At 49.4% G+C, this 16865-nt stretch overlaps 1 protein-coding gene across 8 annotated transcripts in view; it reads left to right on the forward strand.

Annotated features, from left to right (window-relative positions):
- STARD8 (StAR related lipid transfer domain containing 8) overlaps positions 1-11742 on the forward strand; it is a 47284-nt gene extending 35542 nt beyond the window's left edge. For 6 of the 8 annotated variants that reach the window (XM_053580004.1, XM_053580005.1, XM_053580013.1 and 3 more), the window contains exons 3-14: positions 732-813; positions 1768-1831; positions 3002-4410; positions 5019-5192; positions 5993-6152; positions 6628-6826; positions 7246-7456; positions 7706-7820; positions 8060-8284; positions 9577-9794; positions 9896-10072; positions 10247-11742. In XM_053580004.1, the coding sequence (XP_053435979.1) occupies positions 732-813; positions 1768-1831; positions 3002-4410; positions 5019-5192; positions 5993-6152; positions 6628-6826; positions 7246-7456; positions 7706-7820; positions 8060-8284; positions 9577-9794; positions 9896-10072; positions 10247-10364 (3152 nt within the window). In that variant the 3' untranslated portion in view covers positions 10365-11742. Of the gene's footprint in view, positions 1-731; positions 814-1767; positions 1832-3001; positions 4411-5018; positions 5193-5992; positions 6153-6627; positions 6827-7245; positions 7457-7705; positions 7821-7973; positions 8285-9576; positions 9795-9895; positions 10073-10246 lie in introns of those variants that run through there. The other 2 variants (XM_053580008.1, XM_053580010.1) reach the window with 2 other exon arrangements.
- Positions 11743-16865: the final 5123 nt, after the last annotated feature.

The raw sequence follows: 16865 nt of genomic DNA on the forward strand, positions 1-16865 counted from the left end.
CTGATGTCTTTCATGGCATTTGTAACTGCTTTATCTTGGTTTCATGTATTCCTTATTGTTTGTTTCCTGTGAGAGTATAAGCTCCATGAAGGCAAGGACTATATTTCTCTTATTCGCTATTGTATGCCCAATGTCTTGTGCAGTGCCTGTCACAAAGTAGGTGCTCAATTAGTATTAGTTGAATAAGTAAATGAATGAATGGGCTTGATTTACCAGCAAGGCAGAGAGCTGTGGGGCTTTTTAGATTCTCTGTCCCCTTCTCCCTGCTCCTTCCTTTCTCTTCTCTGGGCAGTAGGGGAAGTAGAGGTATTGTTTGGCTTTGTGCTGTCACGTCTATCCTTGCTCCTTCTCTATGACTACCTTCAGCTTTCCCTGGGCCAGGGAGAGGGTTCCCTGTTTGAGCAGCCCAGTATTCAGAGGGAACTGGGGGAGTCCAAGTTGGCTTTAGTAGCTACCTAGGGTTTCAGATCTACCATTGCGCATGGACCTGCCTCAGTGACTGACAGGTATCTCTGCAGCTCAACCCCTATGCCCTTTTCCAGCCCTTTCCCCTGACTGCCAGCTGGGAGCTCCTTGGACTCCCTTTATACTTGCCTGGCTTTTTGCCTTTTGCCTTGACTCTTACCTTCCTACTGCCCTTCCTCCCTGCTGTACCTCTTCCAGCTTGAGGGCTGCTGGGACTGAGTTTCTGATCTACTGCTGAGCTCATATTTGCTCCTCTTTTCACACAGAAGGTTTGTTTCCCCTGGATATTGACTCTGTGAAGAAGGACCACGGTTTTCTGGACGAGGACTCTTTGGGGGCTCTGTGCAGGTAGGTGGGCTAAGAGCCAGGCCCAGGGCCCAGCTTGGGGATTCCTCATGGTAAAAACCATTCCTTGTGCTCTCTAACAGGAGCCCAGCTTATTATTAATCAAGCTTATCTTCTGCAGTGACATTGCTCATTCCGTTTTGTGTCTGTGACACTCTCACCCATCCAGTCATACTAGCTAGAAAGCAAAATCGACCTTGATTCTATCACATCCTCAAACATTCCTCTGATTCAGCCCTTCTCTGCTTACACCAACTCAGTTCTTATTTGAGTCCAATCCATGGCTTCTCCTTGGGTCCATTACTGTAGCCTCCTAACTAGCTTTAGTCTTATAGTTCCCCCACACCCTGGATCCATCCTCTTGACAGCTATGAGTCAGCTTTTAAAGCTCCAGGTGGGTGCTTCTCTGATCAAAATTTGTCACGTGCCTACAGATGGAAGCGCAAAGCTTTTTTAGCTTGACACTCAAGGCTCTCTTTGCAATCTGGCTTTTGAGCTACCTTATTAGCCTTGGTCCCGTTGTCACTTGCCTATACTCATCTGCTTCCTGTCTGTTTTCATCTCTAACCTTGTCACAGGGTCCTTTGGAAGCCTGGGATAGGAATCCCTGTTTCTTTTGCTCTCAGAATCTTGTTTCTGTCCTCCAGGAAGCCTTTTCTGATTGCTTCAAAATTTCTTGTCTCACCCTCTGTGTGTCTGCTGTGTGTCTTGTCTGCTCTTATCTTGAACACATCCCATATCTGTACTTTATTTCCAAATCTATAAGCTCCTGGAAGACAGTATCAATCTTCCCAGTATCATGTCTGGTGCTTAAACTTTTATGAACACCAGGGCTTAGGAGATGTTTTGATGGGTTACGTATGAGAAGTGGTGGATGGCATCTTGGGAGTGCCTTGGTAGGTCATGCAAGGCTTTGGGAATTGGGAACCTTGTGTGAACATTTCTGTTTTGTTGCAGGAGGCTGATGACCTTGAACAATTGTGCCTCGATGAAACTGGAGGTTCATTTTCAGTGCAAGCAGGTGAGTCATCATATCTGTGGTCTTAGGTACCATGAGAAAACCCAGCATATACACTTGTGAAGCTAGCTCCAGTATTTCAGGAATCTGGATATTCAGAATAGAGTCTTGCTCCAGCATGAGGGTGCAAATGGAGTGGCCCAGTGAGGGTGCTGAGTTTGGTGAGTGTGGTCTGAAGGCTAGAGTTTGAGAGCAAGTGCAATGGAAGATGACCTCCCTTCACCCCTGTCAGTCCACCTCTCCCTCCTGGGATTACTGGTAATGGCCTCTCATCAGAGAAATCCATCTGCCTCCACTATTTACTTTGTGATGACTAAAATTCCTTGAATAAGAGACAGAGACAGAAAACTGTGGTAAAACAATCATGGCCTCTGTGGCCTTAAAGGTTAGGATCCCTGAGTCACTCCATGAAGTCTTTCCCTTTTGAGCCTCATTTTCCCTATCTCTATAAGGATTTGAGGGAGCTTGCTTAGTAGCCTCTAATAGGCCTTTCTGACTCTGCCAATCTGAGATTGTGTAAATGGGAAGGACTCTTAGTTTAGCTCTGGAATGCAGGCCTAATGACCCCATCCTTTCCTAGGGACAAGCTTTACTCATTTTGTCTGTATGTAGCTCTCTCAAGAGGCCTGAAGTCAGGTATGGGCAGTCAAGTTGCCAAAGCCCTGGACTATCATACAGGAGACCCATGGGGCTTGGTCCTCACTCTGCCAATGACTGCTGAGTGACATGGGGCAAGGCTCTTTCCCTTTCTGGGCCTCAGGTTCCCAACCTTGCAAAGGAAGAGAAGAATTAGAAAATCTAAAATCTTCTCAGCTCTGGTGTTCTGTGATTCTAATCTAAGACTATAGCTAGTGACTTGGAAGGCTCTGTAAGTGATTTATTTTTCATGTAATTGTATAGCCTTGGTCAAGTGGCTTCTCATTTTCAAGTCTCCCTTTTCCTATCTGCAAAATGGTAGGTGATAGATGACTGTTGCCATTGATCTGGCCTCTGTCAATAACTCTTGCTTCCTCCAGCCCTCCCAGAGCTAGCTCTTCCTTCTTAGGCCATACCCTCAACCAGAAGATGGGGCCCTCTACCTTGTTCCCCAAGAGTTTGGGAGCAGAGTATGGAGCACAAACAAGGACTTGAGGGCTGGGCTTCTCTGACCCAACCCTGTGGTACTCTCTCCAGAATGAAGAGTCAGAAGAGGAAGAGCAGTGTACCATCAGCAGCCGCTGGGCCTTCCAGCAAGAAAGTAAGCACTGGTCTCGTGTGAGGTCCTCTGACTTGCTGGCTCCACTGAGCCCTGGCCTTCCAGTGACCTCAAGCTGTGAGAGTGTCCTCACTGAGTTTAGCGCCACCTCCCTGCCAGCCATCACAGCGAATCTACCACCTGAGCCAGCAGACCTGCCCTTAATAGACTCTTTGCCCAGCCCTAGTGACCAGTCCTTCCTTAGGCCCACACGGGGCCAAGAGGGTCCTCTGGACAAAGCCAAGAAACACTGTTCCCGCAGCTTCCTCAAGCACCTTGAATCTTTGAGGTGGAAAGAAAAGGGTAGTAGCCGGCAAGTAGACCCTGAACATAAGCCAACCACCTCAGAAAAGGCCACCAAAGCCTCATCTTTCCGTACTTGCCGTGGCTTCCTATCAGCTGGATTTTACAAAGCCAGGAACTGGGCAGCCACCTCAGCCAGTAGCAGTAGTGCTGGGACTGAGAGGGCCTGGGAGGCTTGGCCTGTGGCCACGTTCCAGAGGCATCAGCAATTAAACAGAGGGGACTGGCTGGTATATGTACCCAGGGACCACAAACCAGGCACCTTCCCTCGCTCACTGTCCATTGAGAGCCTGTGTCCTGAGGATGGACATCGCCTGGCGAATTGGCAGGCAGGTAGGCACTGGGGCTATGAGGGACGCCGGGGCTCTTGTGGCTCAACGGGCAGCCATGCCAGTACCTATGACAACTTATCAGATCTGTACCCAGCTAAACATGGACTGGCTGGGGCTGACGCCGAAGATGAGGAGGAGGGGGAGGGTAGGGGCAGCTACACCCATGTTGATGACATTCTCCAGCATGTGTGGGGGCTGCAGCAACGAGTTGAACTCTGGTCTCAGGCCTTATACCCAGACCTGGGGTCCATAGATAAGGAAGAGGAAGATGAGGAAGAGGAGGAAGCCACTTCTTCAATAGAAATAGCCACAGCTGAGGTTGAAGGCCAGGCTGAGGCTCTGGCCCAAGAAGAGGCTTCAGCCCATGGGATGCCCCCACCCTGGGTCCAGGCTGAAGTCCAGCCAGTAGTACCGGATCAGGCTCAGGCCCCAGCCAAGGCTGAGTCATTGGCACCGGCAGAGGCCAAGCACCAGGCCCCAGTCCAGGACAATGAACAGGAAGCACATTCAGGCGGGGAACCCACCTCTACCTCCAACCTGTCTGTGCAAGAAGGACGCTTCATTTCTGACACTGTGGCCTCTAGTGAACTTGATAGTAGTGGGAACTCTATGAATGAGGCTGAGGCTGCAGGGTCCCTGGCTGGACTCCATGCATCAGTGCCCTGTGAACGGTGCGATTCAGGTGTTGGGGCCTCACTTACCAGACCTTGCAGGTGAGAGTGCGTGGGGGTACAGGTGGGGCTCCTGTTTCTTTCTCTCTCTGTCTCTCTTCCCTCTACGCCCAGTTGATTGCTTAGTCACAAGGCCCAGGGGCAGGTTCTTGGGTGCTGGGTGATCACCTCCAAAAACTAGCCTCAGGAAGAGAATACAGAACTCTGGAAACCAGAATGTTAAAGCTCAGAACCTGCCTCTACTATGGCCTTGAGGAAATTATAACTTCTCTCTGGGCCTAGGTTTCTTCATCTGTCAAGTGAGGGCATTAGAGGAAGGGCTCTCTGATACCTAGCTTTGCCATCCATGGTTTCTTGGGGCAGCCTCTCCACAGTAGTCTTGGACTGGGTGGGGGCTGCTACTGCCTATTGGCACTAGGTGGGCCTGAGCTCCCTGATACCTCCTGAGAGCTTCTTGACCCCTGCTCAGACCTGGTATCCAAGACTAAGCTTTTTCACCATGGGGCCTAGTAGCAGTGTTGAAAGTGGCCCCATCTCCCTGCCTTTTCTTTCTTTTGGGAGAGAAAAAGGGACCAGAAGAACACAACTTTTTCTATGGTTTAGCAAAACCTGCTTCTCCGACCTTCTCCATCCCTTTCACCCACCACCAGGAAGCTCCGTTGGCATAGTTTCCAGAACTCTCATAGGCCCAGCCTTAACTCGGAGTCTCTGGAGATCAATCGGCAGTTTGCAGGCCAGATCAACGTCCTGCACAAGGGCTCACTGCTGCGGCTCACTGCCTTCATGGAGAAGTACACTGTGCCCCACAAACAGGGCTGGGTCTGGTAAATGGCTCCTGGGATATGGTGGGTGGGAACTGTTGACTCAGGACCAGGGCTCTAGGGCCAGTCACCTGAGGAGGTGGGAGCAGGCAGGCAGAGACCCCAGGCCATTGGAGTAGTGTGATGTGCTAGGAGGCTGGAGGAACTATGGGAGTGTGGGGGTGGACCCTAGGGTCCTCCAACTGTATCTTCTCCAGTCCAGCCTCCATGCTGCCACCAGTGAGGTTATCCTAAGATATAGTTTGATTGTCACTCTTCAGATGAATAAACAGCCTTCTGTGGCTCCCCATTGTCCAGATTACTTCCCACCGTGATTCTTTCCTATTGTGGTCTCATTCCTTCCTTCTGGCTCTTTAGCCTGCCACTTCCAAGTAATGCCACCTTATAGGCCAATGGGAGTAGTAGCCCTTCCCTGAATGTGCCATGCTCTTTTTCTTGCCTCTTTGCCTTTGTTCATCCTCTTCTTCTCTGCTTGGAATGCCTTTTTCCTATTTCTTCTCTGGGACAACACTTTTTGTCCCTTAAGAGCTTGCTGAATTATCTCCTCCTCTTTGAAGCCTTCCCTAACGCACTAAGTATAGTTCCCCTTCCTCATGAGTCTTTCCCCAAAATTCTTGGCCTACTCCTAGCCACATTAATTATTGCTGTTTGTTGACACAGTTGTGTCCTTGATGGAGAGAGAGCTCTCTGTTCTTCTGTGATTCCCTAGGGCTGGGCCCAAAGCAGGTGCTCAGTGAGTGTTGACTCTAGAGATATGGTGTGTTCCTTACCCTACCTAATCACTTGTCATTCCTCCCAAACAGGTCAGTGCCCAAGTTCATGAAGAGGAACAAGACACCAGACTACCAGAGACAGCATGTGTTTGGGGTGCCACTTCTCATCCATGTGCAGCGCACAGGCCAGCCCCTGCCACAAAGCATTCAACAAGCTATGCGCTACTTGCGCAGCCAGTGCCTGGACCAGGTGATCCTTCCTGGGGTAGCCTTCCTAGAGATGGTGCTGCAGGTAGTGTGGGTGGAGGAGCCCAAGGCTAAGAATCTGAGGAGGGGCACTGCTCTGGCCTGACCCCTGGGTTGGACCTTTCCTACTCTTCACCAGGCCCAGAAAGGATGGAGCCAAAGCTCCTTTCTATTCCTCAGGTCCAAAGTCTTCTGCCCAGATCTGTGCCAGCTTCTTTCTGGCCAAATCTCTGTTGTACCTGTCTTCTAGGAGCCTCTCTTATCCTAGATCCACTTTTTCCTACTCATCTCTATCTTCCTCTTTGGCCCGGAGGGTATAAAAATCCTTCTCTTTGCTTTTGCCACTTGTATCCTACCCTGCCCAGAAGGAAACCTGGCAGGGTAGGATACAAGTGGCAAAAGGGGTGGGGTGGCCCATATGCCTGACACTCACTCAAGAGTTGACCTCACAGTCTCCTTCTCTCCCCTCCATGGACCAGGTGGGCATCTTCCGTAAGTCTGGAGTCAAGTCCAGGATTCAGAACTTACGCCAAATGAATGAGACCTCACCTGACAATGTCTGCTATGAGGGCCAGTCAGCCTATGATGTGGCTGACCTGCTAAAGCAGTATTTCCGAGACCTTCCTGAACCCATCTTCACCAGCAAGCTCACCACCACTTTTCTACAAATCTACCAACGTGAGTCACCTGCATCTTTTCCCAGCAACCTGCCCCATTCTTGGTTTCCCTAGATCCTAGGGCTAGTGGAAGATAAACCTGGTAGAGGCAAATGGAGCATGACCCATAAGCTCGTTGGAAAATTTATTATCTGAAGTAAGAAGGTCCCTGAGAGAAACCACATTCTGCCTCCCCAAAACCATTATATGGAAGGGTAGACTGAGGCCCCAAGGAAAGGAAGGGACTTACCTAAGTTTACATTGTATGTTAATAGCAGAGCGAGGTCTAGCCCCCAGAGACCTCCTAGAGCAATTTTTTCTCTCCCCTCTCACTGGCTTCCCTTGGGCCTGCTATGCCTTCTGAATTTTTGGAAGCAAGAGGTTTGTTGCCAGATCCCCTGGGGAAGTAAGGAAGACCCTTCTGCCATTGCTTCCTCACAGTCCTCCCCAAGGATCAGTGGTTGGCAGCAGCGCAAGCTGCCACCTTACTTCTCCCTGATGAGAACCGAGAGGTGCTACAGACCCTGCTCTACTTCCTAAGTGACATTGCCTCTGCTGAGGAAAACCAGATGACAGCTGGCAACTTGGCAGTGTGCCTGGCACCCTCCATCTTCCACCTCAACATCTCCAAGAAGGATAGCCCTTCTCCCAGGTGAAATGGGGCAGAACATGTCAGAGCCCAGGGAAGGAGGGTTTGGGCCCCATGTCTTGGCCTCAAGAGGTCAGCCCAACCTGCAGGAGACTAGGGCTGGCTGGATGCTGTAGACCAGGCCCTTCCAAAAGGCAGCAGGTTGTCTTGTGGTGAGGGCAGGCATAGTGGCTTTTGGGAAGCTGGGAGCCAGCCTGTCAGTCATCTTATCTTGTGCTCTTGTGCCATTTTCTTTATGCCCCCTTGATCCAGGATCAAGAGCAAGTGTAGCCTGGTCAGCCGGCCAGGCCCCAGGGATCTCACTGAGAACATGGCTGCCACCCAGGGCCTATCACACATGATTAGTGACTGCAAGAAACTTTTCCAGGTGAGTAACCCCAGGTCATAGTACCTACTTATAGGGGACCATCAAGCTGACCTTAATGCCTCACCTCAGAGATAGGGCCCAATTTGACACTTAAGCCTTCAAGCTCCTACTTCAACTCCCCCCTCACAAGGTTTCTCACCTACTTTGCTGTAGTACTCGCACATCTCCACCACCCTTGACGTGAACCTGACAGACCTGACAAGACAGGTCCCCAGCCCTGTGTGTGTGTGCCCTCTCAGGTGCCCCAGGACATGGTGCTGCAACTGTGTGGCTCCTACAGTGCAGCTGAGCTCAGTCCTCCTGGCCCAGCCCTGGTTGAGCTGCGACAAGCCCAAGCCGCTGGGGTGAGCCTGAGCCTGTACATGGAGGAGAGCATCCAGGAGCTGCTACACGATGCGGCTGAGCGCTTCAAGGGCTGGATGAATGTGCCAGGGCCCCAGCATACGGACGTGGCTTGTAGGAAGGTGAGCATTACACCATCCATGTCTGCCATGGGACTGTGAATGGGACATGGTGCAGGCAAGAGGAGTGGAGGCACCTATAGGAAGGAGCCAGGATGGAGCTGCCCTGCCAGACCTGCTCAGTCTCTTGGAGAATGATAGCCAGTGAACAAATACCTCCTTTTTTTTTTTTTTTTCTGAAACTGAATCTCACTCTGTCACCCTGGGGTAGAGTATCATGGCAGCACATAGTTCACAGCAACCTCAAACTTCTGGGCTTGAGTGATCCTCTTGCCTCAGCCTCCCCAGCAGCTGGGGCTACAGGTGTCTGCTATGACACCCAGCTAATTTTTCTATTTTTAGTAGAAATGGGATCTCACTCTTGTTCAGGCTGGTCTCAAATTCCTGAGCCTCAGCAATCCATCTGCCTCAGCCTCCCAGAGTGCTAGGATTACAGGTGTGAGCCACCACACCCAGCCTAGCAAGCAAGTACCTTAAAGAATCAAGAATGAAAAGAGACCAAAGGAGCTTACTCAGGGACCATCAACAAAAGCCCCATTCCAGATCTAGCACTATTTTGATAGCTTCATCTGTCCCTGTGCAGCAATACAGCTGAATCTCTTTTGTGCTTTGCTCATGCTGTCCTGCTGCCTGGACTGCCCTGCCCACAAGCATGCTGTTTCCTGAGCCACTTTCAGCTCCAAAAAAAATGTGCCCCTCTTCCAGGGCCTTTTTTCATTCAGAAGCTGGCTAGAGGTGATATCTCTCTGTCCCCTTTTGGGCACTGGCCTTGCTCTTTCTTGGATGATTCTGAGTAAGATTGTAAGCCTGATGTGTCCTGTATATAAAATGGTCATAATGCAAGCTCCCTTGCTGTATTGGGGTGAGAGTACCTTGCATGCTGCCTGGCACATATGAAAGCCTCAGTAAATGGCAGCTTCTGTTGTGCACATGTTACTTTCCATGCTATATGGAGAATTTTTTGAGGATGATCTCTTCTGCTCATTTCCAAAAATTCTAAGCATTGTGCCCATTTCATGGTAAGGCCTAATAGGCCTCTCAGAATGTGTGTCCCATCATTTCTTTGTGCCCTCAAGCAGGTTAAAAAGTGAATATCCAGCAAGGACAGAGAGGACAGGGAGCACAGGGATGGCCCTGCCTGGGTCTGGCCAGGGTTAGCAGAGTTTTGCAGCTTTCCCTTCTCAGGGGCTAGAGTGATAGGAACCTCAGGCCTATAGTTTGAAGTCTGGACTTGCGGGTGGAGTTGGAGTTCTTCATTCCTGACAGCTGCCTGGTCCCCACCCTATGGCTTGCAGGCACCTGATGGGCATCCCCTGAGGATTTGGAAGGCTTCCACAGAGGTGGCTGCCCCTCCAGCTGTGGTGCTGCATCGCGTTCTTCGGGAGCGGGCCCTTTGGGATGAGGACCTGCTACGGGCCCAGGTGCTGGAAGCCCTAATGCCGGGTGTGGAGCTGTACCACTATGTCACCGACAGCATGGCACCTCATCCCTGCCGCGACTTTGTGGTGCTTCGGTGAGGGGCTCTCCAGCTGCCACTCCACTCCACTGTGCTTCGGGGACCAGGGAGGTGGGGCAGGGACCAGCACTAGGAATCTGAGTGTGTGTGTCCCACAGGATGTGGCGCTCTGACCTGCCTCAAGGGGGTTGCCTGCTCATCTCCCAGTCCCTGGATCCTGAGCAACCCGTGCCAGAGTCAGGGGTGCGGGCTCTCATGCTCACCTCTCAGTACCTCATGGAGCCTTGTGGCCTGGGCCATTCCCGGCTCACTCACATCTGCCGCGCTGACCTCAGGTACCCACCCTGTCGTGACCCTCTTGGCCTTGACCCCTCACCTGACTCTGCCCCTACTTTTCTGTCCCTTGCCAATGATCACTGGGGCTAAGAGTAAGGCTTTTCTTCCTTCTCTCCGGTGAGGGCTCTGGGAAAAAACCCATTGCTCATGCCTGGCTTCTCCTATTTCCCTAGGGGCCGTTCTCCTGACTGGTACAACAAAGTCTTTGGGCACCTGTGTGCCATGGAAGTGGCAAAGATCCGGGACTCCTTTCCCACCCTGCAGGCAGCTGGCCCTGAGACGAAGCTGTGAGCCTTGGGCTGGCCCCAGGTTGGAACCACCCAGACTCCTGATACCTAGGGAGTGAGGGGAATTAAGAATAGATGCTGCTACTAGGGTTGAGTCAGTCCCAGATGGCTCCAGCTGCCTATCCTGGCCCCCTTATTTCCTAAAGCACCACTGTACATGTAGGAGAGAGAAAGAATTTGTGTGTCCTGTCTCCACTCCACCTTCATCCCTACACATGTCCTACTCCCAAGGGAGGAGAATCGTGTCAATAGTAAGCAGACTGCTGCCACCCTCTACCTGCCTACAAGGCCACCACTCAGTCTGTAGCCTCTAAAGCCTCCTTGGTGGGGAAAAGGTCAAGAGCAGTACGTAGTCCCAGCTCAGTGCCATACATTGAAAGGCCAAGCCATCCTGTTTGGTGCTAAGATCCTTTTGAGGTTGGACAGGAGGTTCTGGACATGTCTTTGGAACCAATGATAGCTCTGAAATGGCTTTTTCAGAGAAATTGGACTGGAGCAGATGGACACAGGGGCAGAGCACAGGACAGTCCAGACACTATGAGCTGTTTTATATATGTAAATATGAAGCTGACATTTATGAGGCTGATTTAGAATGGGCACTGATGGGCCCCTAATAGGCAACATGATAATTTGTGGTAGCTTGGGATATGAGTGTGGGGAACCAATGAACCAGTCTCCCCTAACTTGGACTTTCCACTTGATCTGCCACTCCCTGGGTCTCATATAGCCTTTGGCTACACATTGCCATGTCTGGAGAGCAAACAGGATTGATTCTGCCACCCAGGCCAAGCGAAAGCAGAGAGTGGTGAAGAAACAGGTAGCTATGTTATTGTCCCTTTTTGCCTATGGTAGTAGGCTAACATATAGCCCTTTCCTGGAGCCTGGGACAGGTAGATAGAAGAACTGGGCTTACTCAGCCAGCTGGGGCTTGAGCAAAACCTAATGAATCCCACCCAAGGCTGTCTTTGTTCATATGGAAATTCAAAGGCCAACTGGTGCTTTATTTTTCTATCTGCTGAATATACTGGCGTGGGATAGGTCTCAGCCACCATTGTAATTTTTAAGTCTATTTTATTTGTAACTGTAAATACTGTATAGTTGGAATATATGTGTATTTGTGTTATATGTAGATACATATATGTATATATTCACATATGTACACACATATACAGCCTCTCATGACTGTATTATACTCTCTTGGAGGGGAAGGGGTCTGGCATGCCTCAGAGCACAAGACATTTCTGAAATATAGGAGTGGTAGGGGAGAGATAGGGAGCCAGGTAGCTGGCAGGGGAGCCAGGGCAGCTGGATCCTTCAGCAGAACAATAAAGCATTATCAGAGACACTGTTGGTCTGTGTGGCTATCTTTTTGGTGAGAAAATGGGCTAGGAACTGAGGACAGTTACAACTAAGGCTCAGTGTTGGGGCTCAGAAATTGTGAGCATTCGCCGTACCCTCTCTTGAATCTGAGGAACAATGGGGTGGGCTCAGTTCTTTGAAGAATGATTTGTTTGGGCGAAGGTTAGACAATGGAGAAGCCAGAGCTTGGGTTCTCAGGAAGCTGCAAACTGCATAGGATCTCAGGCATCCTCAGGAGAGGGGATCCTGGCTCAGTTCTCCTTCCTTCCCCTTCTAAACACAGAGCAAACAAAGGATAAAGAGTGGAGACCCAGACTTAGGAGGCTTGGGTGCCTTGTCCACTCATAAGCTAATCTAGAGAGATCTGAGTGCTGACACCTGCCCAGGCTGTCACACCCTTTCCCAGCCTCCCAGATGCAGCATGTTGTAACACAGTGTTGGCTTGGGAGTGAGGTTGAGCTGGGTTCTGTGACTGTAAGGAAGCCACTTCACTTCTGGAGGGACTTGGTCTACACCGGTTCTATTGGTTGGGTCCACATCTTTCCAGCATTTATAAAATTGGCAAAAATATAATTGCTTAATGATATTTTTTATTGATGTATCGTTTAAAACATGGGGTCCATGAGGAGAAGGGAAATTCAAAGGGGCCCTTGGTGTTTGTATTCAATACATGAAACCAGAATTTGTTATCTGGGGCATTTGAACGCATTGGAAAGAAAAATCTGTTTTACTTTAGGCTTTTGAGAGATTAAAAAATAGCTCACAGACTGCTCCTACACCACCTCCCAGGAATCAGGAAGCCCAGAGTAAGGACCATCAATCACATCAGCAGAGTATGAGTGGTGATTGACTCTGTAGCTCCAGAGCCAGATTGTATGGATTCAAACTCAGCACTATCACTTACTATCTCTGTGACTTTGTCATCGTCTCAAGTCATGTGGCTAGTAGCCCATGTGGCCCACATGGCTAGTTACTCAGGCTGCCTTATACTAAAGTGTATGCTCCTAACTCCTCCAATGAGTTGCAAAATCCAGTGAGCATCACCCAGGAAGCCTATTAAATCATGGATTGCTGGGCCCCACACCCAGAGTTTCTGATTGATTTGGTTTGGGGTAGAACCTGAGAATTTGCATTTCTAACAAGAGCCCAGGTTTTGGCACCATGTTTGGAAAACCACTCATCTATAAAGTAAGGAGGCTGATGGTAATAACACAAGTTTCATTCAACTGAATTCAAATGAGAGGATATTTGAACTCCCCTGGAGTCCCAGGCACAGACACAACAGACCAAGGCCATTATCCCTTTCCAGCTACATGGCTTCTCTGAGCCTCAGTTTTCTTATCTTTAAAATAGAAATTATTCCACCTTACAAGTAATTATAAGTTGTCTTCATTATTGTTTCAAGCATATGATAGGTTGAAAGGGGACATGTTACGGCTATGTGCCTTATGAGTAATACTGCACAGCACAGAGTCCAGTGTAAGGCTCAGGCAGAGATGAGCTGGGGAAGGAGGGTCTGCAGGAGAAAAAGACAGAAAAGGTGCCTGCCCTGGCCTCATGCTGTATCACTCCTTCATCTCTGACTTTAAGGCTTGTCTGCTCTGGTGGTTCTCCTTCAAAAATGTTCCATTGCTTAGACTTGGATGGCTTGTGTTTGATTTTAATAAGGCTGCCCATATTCCTTTCATGGATCACTACAGGAGTCTCAAACTGAAATTTCTACAGGAGCCAGCCAGGTAGCACAGATAAGTAGAGCATGTTGCATAAAGGGGAGTACATGCCCCATCTAAAGGGGCAGCAGCCATTCCATTCCCATGGATTTATGGACAGGTGGGAGTATGGATTCGTACCAGATAGCCACATCTTCTGATTTTTCCAGGCAACCTAGAAATCAAGTTATTTATGTGGAATCTACCCTTTTAAAAATTTTGATGATTAATTAGAAAATTAGAAGGATTTAAAAGTTACACATGCATCCAAACATTTAATCATGAGTAGCCCATTGGCTTACCCCCTCTACTCTAGAGCTATATTTACAAAACAATGATAATTTTCCCTCCATGATTATGACCAAGCATTTCCTCCTAGGTCTGGACCCCATGTAATCCAGGGGTCACTCTGTGCTGGTCCACACTCAGAGCATAGGCACTTGATGATCATAGGCTGGGCTCAGACACAAAGCAGTCATGCATCCATACTGCAGAAAGTTTGCCCAGTTAGATGGTACAGGTGATAACCCAGACACAGATGCTAAGCAGAAGGTTCTCAGAGGAGATACTGTCTGTGTTGGGCTTGTAGCTGTGCACGGTATTGGAAACACTAGAAGTAACTGTTGGGATGCAGAAAGCTGGTGTGGGAGCTGGCGCTGGAGTGTGAAGGGGGAGTGCCTGTCCTGAGACAGCCAGGCCTTGGCAGGGGCCACAAGGACACACTACTGGTCTGTGTGGGCACGTGGCCCACAGGCATTAGGAAGCTGTTGGGACACTTGACCCCAGTCTCTGCCCCATCCCCAGGTCTTAGTGTCCACTTGTCTCTGCTTCTTCCCTTCCACAGGGTCTCCCAGACCTTGTCTCTTCCCTTGTCCCCTCAGCTTTCCCTGCCTTCTTCCATCTCAGAGCCCATAGACTACTGCTGCCTTCCCTCCTCCCACTGATTCCTTGGAGGCAAGAACGTCTCTCCAAGTTGAGAGTCACTGTCCTGATTGCACAAATTCAAACATGGATGAACTTACAGTTAACACGACTTGCCCAAAATCACTAGGAGGTATGGGGCATTGCTGGGATGCAACCCATGTCTGTTGAGATCCAAAGGTGCCCTTTCCAGTGGGCCAGATACTGATTTAACAAATACTGAGTGTCTATTATGTGCCAGGTACTGCCGTAGGCACTAGGGTTAGGGCAGTGAATGAAACATAAGAATTCCTACTCTCTTAGCAGGGCATTGTGGAGGGCGCCTGTAGTCCCAGCTACTTGAGAGGCTAAGGCAAGAGAATCTCTTGAGTCCAGTAGTTTGAGGTTGCTGTGAGCTGAGATGCCACAGCACTCTACCAAGGGCAACATAGTGAGACGCTTTCTCAATAACAACAAAAAAAAGAATTTCTACTCTCATGGAGCTGGCATTCTAGGGGGGCAACAAACAGAATAAGTTAATGATATATGAGAAGTATGTTGGAAGATGACAAGTGCTTTGGAAAATACTAAAGCAGGAAAGGGGGATCAGGAGTGTTGGGGTGGGAAGTGGTAGCTTTCATTTTAATACACATAGCATGATTATGGTAAAGGTGACATTTGACAAAGATGAAGTACGTAAAGATCTGAGGCACATGAAAACAGAGGCTGTTGGGCCTTGGAAGGCCACAAGGCAGATTTGGGAGCAGAAAAATAGGTGTCAGAACAAAAGCAAGGCTTGGGTGTCATTTCCATCTGGGCCTGTGGGCATGTGTATTATTTTCTTCTTGGCATCCAAGGCTCAGCCTACCCTCTTACACACCCCCATACCCCCATTGCCTCAGCTTTTACCATTCTAGACACACCTGCCTCTTCCCCAGCCTCAGTCACCTCCTTGCACCCTAACTACTGATTGGTTTCCCTTCTACTTCCTCCTTCAGAATATGGCTCTGTGGCCACATCTTCCTTCTTGAACCTTGCTCTTCTCCATGCTTGGAGATCTCTCCTTAGTCATTGACCACAGTTCCTTGGCCTTCTTTCCTTGTCACCCAACACTTCTCCTTTGGCCCCACCCCAACCTCAGGCATTACCCAAAGATCTTTCTTCTTTTTCTTCCATGCCTCACCTTGCTTGTTAGGGATTTTATGCTTCTGTGTGACACTTTTCACATCACTCTTCCTTGAACTCAGGCCAGTATTTCCACCAAGTGAGTGTAAAGTTCCACCAGGAGGCCCCACCTCTATATCAAGCTCCACAGGCCCAATCCAAGCTCATCAGCTTCCTGTCCTGTCTCTGTTGGTGGCACTGCTACCTTCCTCTTGCCTTCCCTCACAACCAATGCATTCATCCATTCATTCACATCCATTCAAACTTTCATCCATTCAAGAAGTAGCTGTTGTATATCTGCTATATGCCAGGTTCTGTTGAGGTGTTGAGGGTACAGCAGTGAGTGACATAGACAAGCCTAGTGCACATCCTGTAGATGGCTGAGTGAAGTGAGGTAGACAATGAATAAACACATACACAAACTACCTTCAGCTATGACAAGGGCCATGAAGGTGACAAAGCAGGACAAGGTAGTAGTGATTGGTCTGGCAACACTCAACTCAAATAAGTCTTGACCATGAAGTCATCTCTGAAAGATCTCATCTGTCCCTCATCAGAGTTGTCATTGTCCTCGGCATTTCTTTCAGGGTTTCCATCTTGCTTATGCCTCCTCTTAAGGTTCTTTGGGATCCATTGACATCACCAGTCTTTCTGGTAGCCTGGGGGAACCTGGGGTCAGGATCCTTACAGGGTTCATCTATGTGCCCTTTGAAAGAGTGGCACTCAACGGGCAGAGATCTCACAGACCACCAAGGCTTGTACAAAAGGTTTTTATTGGTGATGGAGGGATGCTGCAGAGCAGCACCAAGGAGGAGAGAAAAGAGAGAGAGGGGAGAAAAAAGAGAGGAAAGAGAGGAGGGAGAGGGGGAGGGAGAGAGAGAGAAGAGACCAAGAGAGACGGGGAGAGGGCACGCCCCTTTATATAAGTTTGGTTAGGGGAAGTCTTAGAATGATGACGGGATGGTAGAATAGCCAATAAGGAATTACTGCTCTGGAAGGAAGAGCCGTTAGGGGCAGGCCGTAAGTTTGAAATTTTCAGCAGGTAGCTATAACTTTAAGAGTGAGACAGCTAGTCTTGGTCAGTCAGTCAGGAAGGGGCTTTCTGGGGGAGGGGCTTTCTCTGGGGCAATTACCTAACACCCTTCATAGGCTTAACTCAGGGAGATAGGAAGGACTGGTGGAAAACATCTAGAGCCACACAGAAGTGGATTGAAATACTGTCTATGCCACTTCTGAGCAGTGTGATCTTGAGGAAGCATCTTATTCTCACAGCCTCAGTTTTTTTTTTTTTCGTTTGTAAAGTGGATACAGAGGTGCCTACCTTGGTAGAGAGTTGACAAGATCCCATAAAATGTGTGTTGATGCACCTAGTG

The sequence above is a fragment of the Nycticebus coucang genome, chromosome X, assembly GCF_027406575.1.
Source record: "Nycticebus coucang isolate mNycCou1 chromosome X, mNycCou1.pri, whole genome shotgun sequence".
Classification (NCBI taxonomy): Eukaryota; Metazoa; Chordata; class Mammalia; order Primates; family Lorisidae; genus Nycticebus; species Nycticebus coucang.